The sequence below is a fragment of the Zosterops lateralis genome (genome assembly GCF_965231275.1).
Source record: "Zosterops lateralis genome assembly, chromosome: 1".
Lineage (NCBI taxonomy): Eukaryota > Metazoa > Chordata > Aves > Passeriformes > Zosteropidae > Zosterops > Zosterops lateralis.
The window spans coordinates 65,050,443-65,067,648 of record NC_139762.1 but is presented as its reverse complement, the minus strand read 5'-3'; the positions used below and the strand labels follow the sequence as shown (position 1 = coordinate 65,067,648).

At 43.2% G+C, this 17,206-nt stretch overlaps 1 protein-coding gene across 2 annotated transcripts in view; it reads right to left on the bottom strand.

The window, feature by feature from the left end:
• ADTRP (androgen dependent TFPI regulating protein) overlaps positions 1 to 702 on the bottom strand; it is a 30,594-nt gene extending 29,892 nt beyond the window's left edge. For both annotated transcript variants that reach the window (XM_083876559.1, XM_083876560.1), the window contains exon 1: positions 368 to 702. In XM_083876559.1, coding sequence (XP_083732685.1) covers positions 368 to 520 — 153 coding nt within the window. In that variant the 5' untranslated portion in view covers positions 521 to 702. The remainder of the gene's footprint in view (positions 1 to 367) is intronic.
• Between the last annotated feature and the right edge of the window lie 16,504 nt (positions 703 to 17,206).

Here is a 17,206-nt window from a genome sequence, read left to right as displayed (position 1 = left end):
AAGTAGTGTTGAACTGTTTTGAATCAAAGGTTAGAAAACAGGCACCAAACTTGTATGTATCCCAGCTACACATACACCCACTTTTCTGTCCTTCTCCTCACTGACAATGTCTTTTACAAGGAGGCAGCTAGCTTCAAAGTACTTTCCAAAAACCAAGCATCTCACCAGTCAATATCATTTCTGCATGAAACCTGTGAATACATTTCACAGCACAAGCACACATGCCTCCTTAGTTTCCTTTGGGATAAAAACCACCAAAGGAAGCAGTTTAACAGCAGCAAATACACCAGCTGCATATGTCTTGAGGCACAGATGGCAGACAAACAAATAGACATATTGGTATCACTGTACAACACGATTTGCTTACCAGATTGAGGACTGTCAAATATTTCCACTGCCCACCGTAAAGGAACACTTCAGATGGCCTCTCCTCTGTCTTTATGTGTGTGATGGAATAGGCAACAAAAAAATACCAGACAAAAGCAAGGCAGTGGTACGTGGCGAGAGTAGAGATTTCCATGCTTCAGCCAAGAGCCACTGACAACTGCTCCAAAAGCAGCTTTTCTCTTAAGGTGCTCAGTGCATGGGATAAGGCAAGGCAGGAAGGTTTCCTTCAGAGCACGATGCCACTTTGCTCTTGTCAAAAGGAAAAATCACAAGGCTGTGAACTTTGCTTTTTTTCGTTTCCCTTTTCACTGTACAGATAGGCTGGGGGGTGGGGGGGATGAGAAGAATAGGCTTATTCCCTGGATTTAAATGCCTTGCTCAAGATTAACAAAGATTAGTTGCAGAGTTACATAAGTTTTGGGTTGGGTTATTTTTTTGCAAAAGTGGGGGGGAGTTTTGCTGCTGATTTTGTGTAACAGGCTGTCATGTGTTGGGTAGAGAGTGAAAATAAGCGGCATTTTCCTCACTTGTAGCTCTGTGTGCAGCCATGTCTTCAGCTCAGCTTGGGAAGCCTCTGTGACTGGTTTTGCCTTGTGCCAAAGAAAGAAGTGGGAAATGTAATGGCCTGTGAAAGAAAAACCTAGTTGATTTGTTGATAGGCTACGGAGGTGGCAAGGAAGCTGACAGGATTCATAGGCAGAGGTCCTTGGGGCTGAAAATCTCTGTGGCTGTTAACATCACTTTGTGGGAAAAGGCTCTGCCACCTCTTTGCTGCTCCCAGCAGCTGGGATTCATCATAGCTGTGCATGGCAGGTTGGACAAAGCCTGAGTCACCCTGAAGCTCTGGCGGGGATGGAGACACAGGGCAAAGGCCCTGGGTGACAAACAGGACGTGCTGAGCAGGGTGTGTTGCTTCTCTGCTTCTTTATTTGTGGCCATTCACCTTCAGACAGCCCCCCTTCCCTGGCACAACATCATTGCATCATCAGGGCTGAGAAGAAAAGAACCAATACAAAATGACCCTAGAATGAAGCAAACAAACAAACAAAAAAAAAATCCCATGAGAATAGTTGCTTTTCCTTCTCCTCCTGCCTCACCAAGCAGCCACAACTAGCACTGGAAAACACACACAGCATTTCCTAGAGTCTTCATAATCGCTGAGCTCTCAGCAGTAATTGCCCCCTGAGTGTTTCATGGGGGCCTTGATGGGGGAGCAGGTATCATGCCCCAGCCCACAGCTGGACCTTCCCTATGCAGGATGGGGAGGCAGGATGCTCTTCCTGCCCCTGCAGAGGTTTCCCTGTGAGCAGGGCTCAGCTTTGGCTGAGCAGACTGCATTAAGAGATCTCTTTTTCCTCCCCTTTTAACTGGCCTACAGACAGCATTGAGCAATCTGCTGTGTTTTGGTTTGGTTTGTTTTTATCTGGCTTTTTTTTCTCCCCTCCTACTGGATGCAAGGCTCCATGTGGGATAATTTCCTATGAACTCAGACAGCAATGTGCACACATGTTGGGAAATAGACCTCGTGCTAAGGCACTTGAGTATTCTCCTGAGTTTCATTGACTTCTCTCCTAATTCAGATTGCCCACATCCAGATCCTCCAGGCGTTCCAGCCACCACAATCCCAGTAAATTATTGCTGCCTCACTTATGAAAAGTAAAGATACAGAGCCTTCTGTGGTTGTTTGAGGTTGAAAGAGAAAACTCCCTGCCAGGAAAAAAAAAAAAAAAATGAAAACAAGATGAGATTATGTTTTTTGTACTCTGACAACGTCACCAGTCTTTCCATAGAATCACAGAATCATAGAATTATTTGGGTAGGAAGGGACCTTAAAGGTCATCTAGTTCCAGCCTCTCTGTCATGGGAAGGGACGTCTTCCACTAGATCAGGCTGTTCAAAGCCTTGTCCAATCTGGCCTTAACACTTGAAGAGATGGGGCATCCATAGCTCCTCTGAGCAGCCTGTTCCAGTGCCTCACCACCAGCAGAGTTTCTTCCTAATACCTAAACTAAACCTATCCTCTGTCAGTTTAAAGCCATTCCTCCCTGTCCTGTCACTACATGCCCTTGCAAGAGCCCTCTCCAGCTCTCTTGCAGAACCCCCTTTAGGCACTGTAAGGCTGCTCTAAGGTCTCCCTGGAGCCTTCTCTTCTCCAAGCTAAACAACTCCAGCTCTCTCAGCCTGTCTTCATAGAAAAGGTGCTCCAGCACTTTCAATCTCTTTGTGGCTTTCTCTGGACTTGCTAGAACAGGTCCTTCTTATGAACAGAGCTGAAAGGAATTCCTACAGGTGAAGTATCATGAGGGTGGCATACGGGAGCAGAATCACTTTCTTTGACCTGATGGCCACACTACTTTTTATGCAGCCAAGGATACATTTGGCTTTCTGGGCTGTAAATGAACATTTCCAGGGCATGCAGAGCTTCTTGTTAACAACCCTCAGACCTTCTTTCAGGGCTGCTCTAAATCCATTCTCCTCCAGCCTGTATTTGTACTTGGGATTGCCCTGACCTACATGTAAGACCTTGCACTTGGTCTTGTTGAACTCCATGAAGTTCACACATGAGGTTCCCCCATCTCCAGCCTGTCCAGGTCCCCCTGGATGACATCCCTTCCCTCCAGCATGCTGACTGCAGCACACAGCTCAGTATCACCAGCAAACTTGCTGAGGGTGCCCTCAATCCCACTGTCTATGTCACTGACAAAAGATGCTAGGTAGCACTGGTCTTGATATCAGCCCTTTAGGAATGCCACTTTCACTGCTTTCCACTTGTACATTGAGCTGTTACCACAGCTCTTTCAGGGCAACTATTCAGTCAATTCCCTATCCACTGAGTGGAGCATCTGTCAAATTTGTGTCTCTCCAGTTTAGCGACAAGGATGATGTCATGTGGGACAGTGTCAAAGGCTTTGCTCATGTCCCAGAAAATCTTGCAGAAAAGGGTTTTCATTTGCCTTTACAGAATTTCTGGGTAGGGGTAGTGACATTACAAGCTGCTCTTCCTTGTCTAGACTCATCCCTGTAACAAAAGGTGGGAAGAGAATAGTACTATGGCACGGGAGGGTCCTTTTTATTAATAGTTGGCATACCAAAGTCACCAGCCAGTCAGCTCTTTTAACAAGTCATCTTCACACCAATCTTTCTGAGGTTGAGTGCAGCTTTAAAACTGGGAAGGCTGAGCATTCTGCTCAGTAGGTGCCTGAATGCATGCAAATGAATGTAAATGTATGCAAAATGGCAAGGTGTGTTTTTTCTTTTCTGGAGGATTTTGGCCAGTATGGCTGGGAAGGTGTCAAGTGCGGTGACAGTTTTCTGATGTGGACATCTGTCCCTCAGACTGAGACCATCTGCTTTGTTTTCCCATATACAAGAAGGAAGATACATTCCCTTCAGCCTAGCTAAGGGATAAAATTTGGATGCAGAAACATTGCAAAGAAAGCATGAGCACCAAACAGGATCTGAAATCCAACACTCCACACTTCATGGAGTCTTTCTTATTTCACAGCCAGTGTGATGTAGCAAGCAATTACACAGGAAAGGTCAAATCTTATGTCATCTCTCCATGGGTACGAACATCGACTGAAGGTTCAGTGGAATAGGATATTCAGCCCAAATCTTTTTGCAGTGAATGGAAAAAGGAAGAAGGAGCACACTGGGGTGCAGCAGATGTGCTGCTGTAGATCTAGTGGGACTGTTTAGGGAAACACTATTTTCCATCTGCTTGGTACCACACCCCAGCTTGCATCTGCTTCTCCTCTGGAGCTGAGCCACATTCACACACTCTGACAATGCTCCCAATCCACTTCAGGGGATTATCTGATTTGTGCAGCCATAGCTGACTTGGTGCTGAAGCAAACTGGGAGCTCCCAATTAGTTCATTAACCTGGTTCAGCTGAAGTATGGAACAAGTAACTGGAGCTGTAAATCACCTTGTGTCCACAAAATGTCCTCTGCTCATGCTCAATTCTATGAGAGTGACTCAGGCCAGCTTGCTTGGCTGCACTGAAATGTGTTTGACTCATTCACGCTATTAGTATGGTTCACGTACAAGGTGACAGCAAAAAGTGTGAAGTGGCAATATCTTAGATGATAGTATGTGTTCACTGATGGGCATGGTATTTCCAGGCCATCAAGCAGTCCCTAGTTAAGTCCATCATTACCATATAGTGTTTAATTAACCACCTCAATCTGTCACTAATGAAGCAGCTGATAGAAACAAATATTCTTGCTTCCTCACTTCTGACAATTCATTTAGAGACCAGATAGGTGCCTTTCAAATATTCTTCAATATTTTTCTACAGGCAAGGGTCCCTCCCTGCCAAGGCAGCATCCAGTGATGGCAAAATAAGTGAGAGCAAGGCAGGAAATCACTGGCAGGTGACAGCAGTTAGGATCAGTTGATAGGAACAGATTCAAAGCCATGCAAAAGCCCAGGAAAGGTTTGGGGACTTAAAAACCCCGTCTTTGTACTTAGCTCTCCTTTCTAGGCACCATCTAAGAATAAGAGACTGGTACAGAAGGGGGTCTTGCTTCTTCCAGGGTGATTTTATAAGGTGAAAAAAACCACGATGCATTGGGTAACTACATTTTCCTTCTATTTTTTTGATGCATGTTTCTGTCCTTGATGTCATTCTGCTATTTCACGCATAGATTTCCTACTTTGGTTGGTTTTAATTTACTGCTGTTGTCAGCTGGCTTGCATTAGGGGCAGCATCCCTGTAAAGGGGGGCCTAGGGCTGTTCTCATGCAGCATCCTCTGTGCAGAATGCGAATGTGTCTGGGGTCTCTGCTTCCCTTGCTCTGGCTCAGTGGCAGATGGTGCAGGGGTCTATGTGGAAGATGTGTTTTCTGACAAGCCCTATCTGAGAAAGCTTTTTAGCATGTAGTGTGAGGCTGCCTGAGCTCTATGTCCTCAGGGACATCTACGATAACAATTCATTCTATGACAGCCCCAATGCAGGAAATGAAACATAATTGACAAAATTGCAAGCTCGGCATAGTCTGCTCCAGGCATCCTCAAATCCTGAGGCAAAGTCATGTGGTTGGTGTAATTCGCAGGACTTAATCCTCTCTGGTTTTATTTGTTTTGGGTTTTGGTAGCTTCTGGGGGTTTGAGTTAACTTTTCTTCACAGCTGTGTGAGCAACAAGTGTTAAAACATTTTAACTTCTAATAAAAGCTGAGGGCTTTGCCCAGCAATGCAGCAGTGATAGCAGCAAGTAATGAAGATTGATTAAAAATATCCTGAATGATTTCACTACAAATCTGAGAACAAACAATGCTGCAATGTCTACCTAATGTGTGTGGCAAACAGGAAAATTTTACAGTTCTTAGACAGCTTATCTGCAAGCGCCTCTCCTCTCTCTCTTGTGTAAGATTAATATTTTTAATACATATTTTTAAGGAGAAGGCAGGAAGTGGCTTACCTCATCTCGATATCTTTGTTCTGAATTGAATTAAAAGGTTATTCCAAAAAGCCAAAATTCAGAGGCATTTCTCTGTCCCAAAGGGATGACTTGTGTACAAGCAGAAATTGGATTCAGTAGTTGGAATAATCTGCTTAGATTTCAGAGCTTCTCCTTCTCACTGATTTGGCTTTTAAACTGTGTGTTTATTCAGACTGCTAAATGAAATGTCACTTTGATCCAAGCCCAAAACTTCCTGTGTAACAATGATTTGACATTTCTGACTCTTTTAAATGAATGAAAATTATGACATTGATCAAAACAAAACCTTTTCAGCTAACAACTTGGTTTCTAAAAGTAGATATGTTGAAATTAAGAAACATTTTATCAGAAAAACGCTTGCCTATCTCATTATCTCCTACTCATAGGAGAAATTAGTAATTGTTTACCTTACTACCAAACTCCTAGCGTGTGTTCTCCCTTGGCAAGGTTAATATTGTTTAGAAATAAAAGGCATGTTTTTCACTTATTTTTAACAGCTTCCAAGAACTTATGTACTTTTTAAAGATATATTTAAGTTGCTTCCTAATTATACCATTTCTCTCTTGTGTCAGAGAGGCAAAATTAGTACTTGACTATTTAGAAATATTGTGCACAAACAACATTCAAAGTGAAAGAAAGACACCACACCACAGTGTATTAGGGACAAAATGCCGGGGTATTTATCCTGCATACACAAAGTATAACTGGTTCTCTGACTCTGTTCTTCTAGACAATTGTGTTGAGCAAGCTAAGATATGATTTTTCTTATTACTACTTTTTTTTCCTTTGCCCTTTCTAGGATCAGAGGGGAGATCCAGAACTGGTCTTCTAGATAGATGCGTGTTTGATAACATACTGCATATCAAAATTTTCAAATTTGTATGGGATTTCTTCATCTACTACTGAAACTCAGGAACTTCTAGGGCAACACAATAGAACCCTATGACAGAAGAGTTTCATAAAGACTTGTGATACAGAGAGCACCTTGCTGGACTGAAGGGATAAGAATTGCAGGTGGCAGAGTAAAAAAACCACAGAAGTCACTTTTTTGTGACTAAGGAGACACCACTAACAGCATTTTTTCCACTTCCTTTTCAGAAGATAGCAGATCTAGCACGTTACTCTTAATGTAGTCGATTTATAATCATAAGTAATTATTCCACGTACAGGGCAATAGAGATCCAGCATTGACTCCACTAAGTGCTTAGTGAATTGGTGTTATTTATGTGCAACTCTACCTTAGATAATATTAGATTATGTATTAGATAATAAGATAAAGTCCTATCTATAGTGTGTATGAGTATAGTACCTAAGTCTGTTGTCACAAGCTTTGGTACTTAGATTGCAATAAATGCAGAGCAGAACAAGTAACTGCTTATCCCTGCCATGTGTATGGAGAAGTGCAATCCAGAGCAGTGATCAGTGTTCTGTTTGGAAAGCTTCTGCTGAAATGTAAATTAATGATTTTTCCTATGAAGTCCTAATAACCTCTGAAGCATGTTGGAGGATAGGTCATAATTCTGCAAGAGATGTTGAAGAGGTGCTGGTTTGCTTCTCACCACTGGTATCATCTTGATGGATGTCTCAGTGGGTTATAAAACATGTGTAAATGCCAAGAATTTCCTAAACCCTGCTAGATGCTGGGGACCTTGCAAGTTGGCCAGAGTGGCAAATGCAAGGATCTCCTCTCCCTGGGAACACTAATATCCTTTGTACACCAAATCCGTGGCCAGCTCCTGCTCACTACCAGACACTGAAGAACAAAGTAATTTTTTCAGTCTGTCAAAGACAGGATAAAACAGGTTGCAATGTTTTAATGATGCTAACAACCTGTTAACAGAATAATGAGGTTTGAACCCATGGGTTGGTCTGACTGCTGTTCTAGCAATGGGTACAGAGAGTGGGATTCCTAGATTCCAAGATCCCTAGAGTGGGATTCCAAGAGCCACTGCTGTGGTTTTCACAAAAAATATCAGCAGTATCTGACACAGCCTGTGGCTCTGAACCCTGCTTGTGTCCTGAGCAGTCAGCTGCTAGTAGGCCCTTGCTGGAGCAGGGGTTACTCAGAGAGCTCAGGCACAGCCTAAACCCCCTGCTCAGCTCTCCAGGGAGGCATTGCCATGGCAATCAGACTCTAGCTGGGCACTGTCAGCAGGCAAATGTTGGGTTCACCAAGTCAGTGCTGCTCTTCATCTCCCCCTTCTCAAACAAAAAAAGTAAATCCTGCAGTGGAAGCTGTGTGTGATACCAGTGATATCTCAGTGTCGTGCCTGTTGATTTCACTGGCAATGTATGAGTACGCCTGCAACGTGAAGAGCTGGCAAATTGCCCCCTATTATTGAGACCCTTTACCCTGGGAAGTTTTCTGCATTTTCTTGTCTTTTTGGTGAAGATGAGATGGGGAAGGGGCAAGCCCTGCCCTGCTTCCCCAAGCTGAAGTGGCCCCCTGCCTCCTCTTCATGTCTTCTTATCCCGATCACCAGGACCAACCCCCACATAAAGATGTTTCCAAACCACCAGCACCTTCCTGAGGATGTCAATCCACTCCTTCCAGATTCCTCTTAGTTGTCACATATATCCACACTCACTGTAGTTCCTAAATTTTCACAGGTCTTCCTCTCGGGGTGGCTTTTCCTGCCTCCTCAAAGTGCAGTGGCAATGCGTATTGCCCAAAGAGCTGTGCCAAGTTCTGGCCCGCAGCACTACCTACAGTACGCCTGTGCTCTAGCAGTGCTACATGTGAGGGAAGGTGGCAGTACAAGCACTTTCTCTCTGCTTCTGAGCCTGTCTCCTGCTTTGCAGGCTGTGCTTGGGGCACAGCTTGAGCTTGCCCTCTGCAGGGCAGTGAGAGGTGATGGGGAGCCCTGTGCTTCCTGTACCAGCTGTGGATTACCTTTGCATTTGCAGCCAGGGCCTCTTTACTCGATTTAGCATGTCACAATTTCATGGACTGGGTTGATTAAGTGGTGGCTTCTCACAGAGCATTTTGCCACAGCTGTTCATAAGACTGGCTGTCTCCCATAACAAAATGTTATCCTTCAGGAGTTATCCTGTGTAGAAATGAACTTGAGCAAGGGGAAGAGGAGGGGGAGTGGGGGGAAGACAAAAAATATTTCCCACAAAAATCCACTTTTTCATCCACCTAAAGTTTTCTTCTGCCATTGTCTGTTCCATTACATTATGCACATTGGCATATTTCCTTTCCTTACAGCTATTTTCAGTGCTGAGGAGAAGTGCCTCCAGTTTTTGGAACACTTCATTTGATTACTGGTCAGATAATCAGATGTATTTGTGAGGAATCTGAGGTTGGAATAAGGCCATTTGGTATGAAACTCTCGTGCTGCCTCCTTTTCCCTGTCCTCTGAAATCATGCTGTGCTTCATTAACACTAAATGTTTTTGGAGGATCTGAACCTTCTCAGTCATGTGCTTTAGCTGCTTAGTGAAAACATAGGTAGTTTGTGCACTTTTATGTTTCTGGGATCAGCTGGTGAAGGGAGGCACTGTTTGCTGTTCACTTCCCTTTTCAAAGCCTTGGAGTTTTCAAGCGTTCTTGCTTCCTAAAGTTGGGGGTGGAAAAAAAGCGGGCCCTTGCCAAATTATAGATGCTGGTTATCAGCTAATTCTACTGTTTACTGTTCACACAGCAAGAGAACTGCTTGTGTTTGGCAGTGAGCTTGAGTTCATCTGCAGAGTGCAGGACAGAGCTGCCTGCTTGTTTTCTTCAGGAGCTTTTGGCTGGTGTTTAGTTGTAGCACTCAGTGGCGATGTGCTGTGCTGCTTTCTCTGCATGCATTTTAACACTCTTTAAAGAAGGAGGGTGTCATCTCCCTTGTTTGAAAAAGGAAAGTTGAGTTTCAAGCAGTGCAGGTGTGCTGGTTCCTATACATTAGATGGAAGCTGGTAAGAAGACAAAGAACAGTTAGGAGTTCAGAGAGTTTTGTTTCTTCCCAAATTTTGCCCCATGCTAACATGGACTGATGTGAAGTGGTGCTGCTGCAGGTGTCTGAGAACAAGAGTGAGACTTGTGTTGACTCCTTTCAGTGTTGGTGATCAAGGCAGGAAAATATTTGGGGTGAGGAAGGATAAGAGTATAAAAATAATCAAAGTACCCCAGATCTGCATGAGGTTTCCCTGAGTACCATCAGCACCGGCCTCATGCAAGCTGAACTGACATTTTCCTAGGATACCACCTAGGATATCTGGAGCTTTTCTTGCAGCCAAATGTCTATGCGCCGCCTTCCAGTGATGCTACGCTGACATGGAGAGCAGTACTGGTGTCACCTAAAGAGCTGCCAGAGCCAGCCCTCTCTGCACTCCGGGCTGCCAAGAGGAAATATCGGCCTCTGCGTCATTAGTGACAACTTCATGTTGTGGAACTAGTCTTTGATCCCTTCCTCCTCTGCAAAACTGCACAGTGGGTGGTAAATTAATCCCTGGAGTTTAGCCCAGCACGTATGCAGAAAGCACAGGGGGAAAAATAGGCGATGCTGTGCTGAGAGCCCAGAGCTTGCCTATGCCCTCGGTTTTAGCTCAGTGTTGTGCCACTGACTCGGGTGGCAGAAGGTCCCACACCCCTGTATGGTCAGCACAGCCTGTGCTTCTTTCCTCATGTCTGCTGGTGCACTCATACAATGAGAATGAATCCAGATGCCACTGCTCTCCTCACTAAATGCTGCAGTCACTGTGGGGTAAGAGAACCTGTTTCAGCCTACCCTGGCTGAAAGGAAAGGTGGTGGTGTCAGCTAAGTGAGCTCAGTGCTGGGAAACTGGGCAGTATTGCTTCATGATGAATCCAGGAGCAAAACAGAGGAGAATGGCAACTGAGGAATAACCAAATAGCAAATCTAGTTGGTTAAAGGAAGGGACTTGCAGTTCACACAACAATGGGAGGAACAGAGGCTGCCACATTAAAAGGATGAGCCTTCCCAGTTTCACATATTTTGCTCTTTTACCCTTTTCTTTGTATGTTTCTCCTCTCCATTGGGATGTAAATTTCCAAACTCAAAATCTAATGTGTTTTAGAACACTCAAAGGGGAAGGAGCTTTTGCTCTGTATGTGACTGGAAAATGGAAGAAATACACTCTTAACATGTAATAGGTTATAAGCTTTGTAATCTGCTAGCCAGCTTGGTGTGAGAGCTGAAGTAAACTGATGCTCTTCTAGAAGAAAGGCATTGCTGAGACCCCGGTGACTGGATCAAACTACTGTCTGCTGACAGTGTCTAGTTCAATCCCACTAGCTGTAGCTAGGATGTGGCACATGACTGCAGCACACGCTGAGGATGCTTTGAAGTGTCTTTTTTGCTTTTATTTTTGCTTCTTTTTTAAAAAAATCAAGCTGTAAAGTATGCAGTTCAGGAAGGTCAAGTATCACATGTGAATACTGCTGACTGCACAGCACAGTTGAAGGCCTGTGCTGAATGAAGTTGGGCCTCTGGTTCTTTGCAGATGTTTACTAACAACCTTGAGCAGAGCATCTTTGCTTTCCACAACAGTTCTTGTAATTCAGCAAATGCATATTCCCCTCAAACACAAATCTACATATCCTGGCAATTGCTATTTTTGTGTAAAGCTCTATTTTACTTACTATTGCATAAGAGTTAGCCTGTGTACATTTTCAGGGAGCTTGTCCAAGGCAGAATAGCTACTCTAAAGACAGCACCATGGGATAATGACTTCCAGACTGTCCAAATCTACATTCCTTCAAGCTTCTCCACCAGTGCAGTAATAAAAACTCTGAGCCACCTGGGCTGCATCTGTACTTTGTGGGAGGTAAAAACTCTGCAGCTCTGCTCCCCTGGCTATCCAGATGAGGCCTTCTGCTGAACTTCCCTCCTGCCACATGCCTGAATGTCCTTCCAGTTGAGCCCTGAAACACATCCTGATGGGGGGTGTGTGCACAGACAAAACAGGGCATCATCCATGGAGGTAGTAAAGGCTGGATCTTGCTGGAGGTGGTTTCCATGAGCACAGTGAAAGTCAATTAGGAAAGGTCCTGCAAAGGACCGGAGGGGCTCCTTCCCAGGACAGCTTTTGCAGATTTAGGACGCACAGCTGGCAAAGGGATTTGCTGGTGCAGCTTTGCATTGCTCTGCTGGAAGCCAGTTCCAGAGGAGATCTTGAGCAGAGTGAAATTGAAGTGTAAAATATTGAGCAGATCTGAGCCGCACCAAAGATGGCTTGTGCCTTCATGGAACAGAAACTTGTTTCCTGATAACACAAAAGTCAGGGCATGTGAGGGCTTTGCTACAGATTAGTGAAAATGTCATCTATGGGGAGTAATCTGATAATTTAAAAAAATAATAAATAAAAAGAAAGCTAAGCTGCCCCAAAGCTGCTTTTCCCACAAAACTAGTTTTTGTGACTTCCAAGCGACTCCACAAAATTCATGGCTATGCAGGACTTGCAGAAGCCACTCCAGTAGTGGCTCCAGCTTACAGGAGGGAGAAGATAACAGATTTTGCTAGCAAGCCTTGTACAGTGAGGAGAAGCAGAAAAGATTCACAAACAGAAGCCCTTCTTTCAATCTACAACAGGAGCCTTGCATTTCAACATTGGGACTTTGAATACATACAGTCGACAGCAAATGGATATCTTGTTTACTCTTTGGCATGTTTTCTAAATATATAGAAGAAAATATGAAATAATGCCAGAAATACTTATGGAAACATGTAGGAGAATGTAGATTTTAGTGGGCTCTGAACTGACTCAGTAGTGCAGTGGTCTGGGCATCTTTAAATGATTAGTTTGGGGATTGCTGTCGCAAATCTGAAGTTAGCCATGTAATTCTGTGGGACATGCATGGACTCTTAAAATTTTACTTTTTGCAGTAGAGAAATAAGGTGCCTGTTCTTTGTAATTGGCATCACTGAGTGCACCTTCTCTTTCAATGAGCCTCAATGTTTAGATTTGAATTTAGGCCACTGAGAAGTTTGGCTGGCAAGAAAAGGTGAAGTCAAGGATTCAAAAATATAATTAGAACTACAGGAAGAAAGTAGGAGGGCAAGAGAGAAAGCAGCCTAAAGGGATGGAAAGAGGAAACAGCAAACAATCTCCAGGAAGCTGGATCACAACTTTTTCCAGGGTATTTTGCTTTTCAAATGTAGATCACCTGTGCAAGTAGGTAGTTAGGTCAGGAGCAGCAGTTCAGAATGGCCTTGTTACCTTTGGGTATTGATTCCTTAAAGGAAGATGTATTGCTAAGGTATGGTGAAGCAGAGAGGGGGATTCTGTCTTCTGGAGTCCCTGTATGTATTTTAATATATAATGTCCATGCTTGTGGATGACACTCTAAATGGCCTTGCATGGGTTGCTCCACTTCTACCAGATGCCATGATGGAAAGAAGAGTCTGTCTGCATTGGACTTCTGTATGAGACCCTCGTGATTGATGACCACCCTTCAGTCAGAACTCACATTTCACCTGTAGGTTGCTTTTTCTTTGGCTAAACCCCTACCTAAAACAGAGTGAATTGAAAGCCTGAGTAAATCTGATATATTTCCAGTGTGCTGCTAAGGATCTGGAGTTGTAGCTGGAATTTATTAGACTTTAATGAAAAAGACAACGCATGCACGTATCAGCCTTGTCCCCAAACCCAGGACCTGACCTGCCCCCAAAATTAGGTAATCCTAGCAGCTGCCTGTGTGGATGCTTGCTCTGCACTAAAGAGTTAATTCCTTTTCCGTCACTTGCCTTTTTTTTTTTTTTTTTTCTCCCAAGAATTTCAGGAAAAGCTCCCTTGATCCTACTACCTGGAACCTGCTGAGATCTGTGTGTCCCCAGTGTCAAAACTAACTCATTTCCCTTGTTTCTCATCTGTTGAGAAGAAACAATCTTTTCCTCTTTCTCAGTAGCACCACCCCCCCGCCCCCCAAATGTGGAAGACTCCATGTAAACCCATCTTTCCTCTGTTTCTGGTGGAACCTTCCAGGACAAAACTGTTTTATTTGGGAGGTAGGGATACAGAAAGGAGGTGTCATGTTTCACTTTTGTTTCTGTTTTGGTAAACCTTGTTTGAAAGTCACTTGAAGCTCACTGGCCCAGAGTGTTTATTTTGGAGAGAATACAATTCCTATTAAGCTACAGCGGTAATTGTATGTAATGTGTATTTTTTTTAAGTGGATAAGTTATCCACAAATCCCAGATGATGATATGTCTTTCAGAGAAGATGCTGAGAGGGCCAAGATTCCAAGAGTACTGTACAAAGGAGACAGTGTCATCAGAGGGTGAACAAAATGGAAATGTTTTCTAGGGGAAAAGAACCAACCATCCAACCTTGTGTTTGCAGGCCCCTCTTTTTACTGCTGCTTTGAGCCCTTGTCCAGCGCCTCTCCCAGACTTTCCCCCGAGACTTGAATACATTTGTTTTGCTCACTGTTTGTCGTGGGTACAGTGTGGAAAGATGATGTGACCTGTGTGTGGTAGTGCCAGTGCCTCACCTGCAACCTCAGGCCCCTGTTCTGAGCTTCCCACCACAGGTACCTCTTGGTCCCCTCTGGAATGGTTGAATTTGGGACACTGGAATGATGGTGTAAATTGAAAAGGAGGAGGAGTTGTGCTAGGACACATTACTGGGGTGTGATGTTAAGTGCTTGCTCCACAGGGCTGTGCAGCCCTGAAGGCAACGACTGCTGCTGCCACACTGGGAAAGAGATCTTTAAAACAGAGAGCATTCGGTGGGACTTCTTCTCTTTTCTTTCCTTTTTGTTTTTTTTGTTTGGATTTTTTTGTGTGGGTTTGTTTTTTTTGGGTTTTTTTTGTTGTTTTTTTTTTTTTTTTTTTTTGTTGTTTTTTTTTTTGTTTTTTTTTTTTTTTTTTTGTTTTGTTTTTTGTTGTTGTTGTTTTGTTTGTTTGTGTTTGTTTGTTTGGGTTTTTTTGCTTTTGTTTGGGGTTTTTTTGTTGTTGTTTGTTTGGGGGTTTTTTTTGGTTTTTTTGTGGTTTTTTTGGGGGGTTTTTTTGTTTTTGTTTTTTTGTTTTTTGTTTTTTTTTTTTTTTTTTTGGTTGGTTGGTTGGTTGTTGTTGTTTCTTTATTAAAAAAAAATTACAAAGCTTTGAGACTCTCCATCTCCCTGGAGACTTTCTAAGCCATCTTTTCTCAGGAGTGGCCATTTTCTACCCTGGAAGTGATTGTTGTTGTTTCAATCCTGCTTCTTGTCCCTCACAGCCTCGTTGCTTTTTTGGGCTCTGCTCCATCCCTCCCCACCGCCTTCTCTTTACCCCTTTTGGATAAACTGCAGCAGCGTTTGCCTCGGTTAAGAAAAATGGGGCTAAACAGGGATGGGCAAGGCTCCTGGCTGGTCAGAGAAAGGGCGGTGAGGAGGAAATGTGGCCGCAGCTGAGTTTATTTTGGAGCCCGCCCACGGGTGCCCTGCCCTTTGCCCGGGGCCCTGCACGGCTCCAGCTGTGCCGGGCAGAGCGGCCCGTCCTCCTGGAGGGAGGAACATCCTGGAAATCCCCAGTGCAAAAGAGCAAACGCTGCATTATTTTACTTCAACCTGGGACATGGAAGCTATGTGGGTTTTTTTTCTTTTCCTCCTCCCCTGCCTTTTTTTTTTTTTTTTTTTTTTTTTTTTTTAACAGAAGAGGATCTGCAGATCTGAGTTTTAAAAACCTGAACGCTCGCATTCCTTTCACTTTCACGCATGTGAAAAACGAGGTTCACTTTTTAGTAAATTTTAAGGAATATGTTTAATAAAATAATTAAGACAATTAGGAGATAAGAAAAAACCAAAAACGGCCGGCCGGGTGACTTGGCATTTAGCCAAGTCCACACCTTGCTTTCTCAGAGACACTTGTTAAATACCCTTCTCGTTATATCGATATATGAAATTCCATAAACTAGTTTCCATATTCCAGGAACTGCCCTGCATGATCCCTCCTTGGATTCGCCTTTTTAGAGCATGCGTGTTTCGTGGCTGTGTCCTTCTTATCGCGTCCAGCTTGGGCCTTGGTCCGTGCCTTCTGCGGGTGATAGATGCTGATAGTTGGTGTTATCAGTAGCAGAGTCTTCTTTACATGTTCACTGGATGTTATCCCAACCAAACAGACAGTTTAAGCAGCTGCTACATCAACTACTCCCTTTATATCTAGTCTTACCAATAGCAGAAATAAACTTATACCTTTATATCTTTACTATGTTATTAATCATATAGCACACATCTTGCGAAAAGCCAATTTTATAATACACACATATAACAAACCCCACCTCTTCTTTTTTATAATTCATTTGGCTTTGAGCCATATTCCTTGTTTTCTAGCTTCCATTATTTCCTCTTATAGACACTTACTTTCCAACCAGTCACCACTGGTCCTTAAGTTTTCCACAATTTAATATTTTCCCAATTATGAATACAACTATCTAATTTGGATGGGTTATAACAGTGACTGTCGATACGGGTATGTGCAATAAGAAAGGAACCTCAGTGTCTTTTCATATAGAACTTTCAATAGTATCTGTAGTATGATTTTGCCAATATCCTATAAGGCAAAAGACAAAGAATGAGTGAAGTGACAGAAAAAGGAATAACAGAGGTCTGGTATGGCTTATACCTCCACCCTCCATGCCTATGGGGTTGCTACCCACAGCAGGAGTATATGATCTTCTTGGTGGCAAGTACAGCGGCCAACCCAGTCTTGCCCTCTATTTCCTTGTTAATTCTTTTTGTTTGTTTGTTTGTTAGTTTTCAGACAAATTGCCTTTGACCTTTTTTTTTTTTTTTAAACCGTAATTCTCTCTACTGTTCCTCAGGTATTTCCCACTCAACAGGCACTGGTAATCCCCATTTACTGGGATATATGTACACATGCATCACTAAAAGGCAGTAAAGTCTTTTAATCCAAAGGCCAGCTGCAAAGCCTTTTTAGAACTGACAATTAATTATGCTGGCCATAGCTGCACTCCGAGTAAAACTGCATCTTTAGTTCAACTATTCTATGTCACTTCTGATACCATTTAATTTTTGAAAGCTTCCACCTTTTTAACTGTAACTAGGATTGAGGGACAGGTTAAAAAGAAATTGAAAGAGAGAAAAAAATTTACTCAACAAAAAATAACTTAAACTACAGAGTGAAAAGAAGAAAGAAGAGAAAAAAACCAACAAAAAACAACAGAAACTTCTTTTACCCCTTTTGATGTTCGAGTTTTATCATATTGAAGGTTTCTGTTGGGCCAATCCTCTGCTCAGCCTATTCTTAGGGCAGGAAGACAATGAATTCTTGCTATTCTAGAAGATTTTCCTTCACTATTTAGGAGAACTCAGAAAGATACATACACTATAAGATTTATTTCTATCTAAGGCAAACACACTCACTCAATTTGACATGCATTGATTTGAAAGATTAGATGCTCCTTAGAAACTTCGATAAGAACCCCC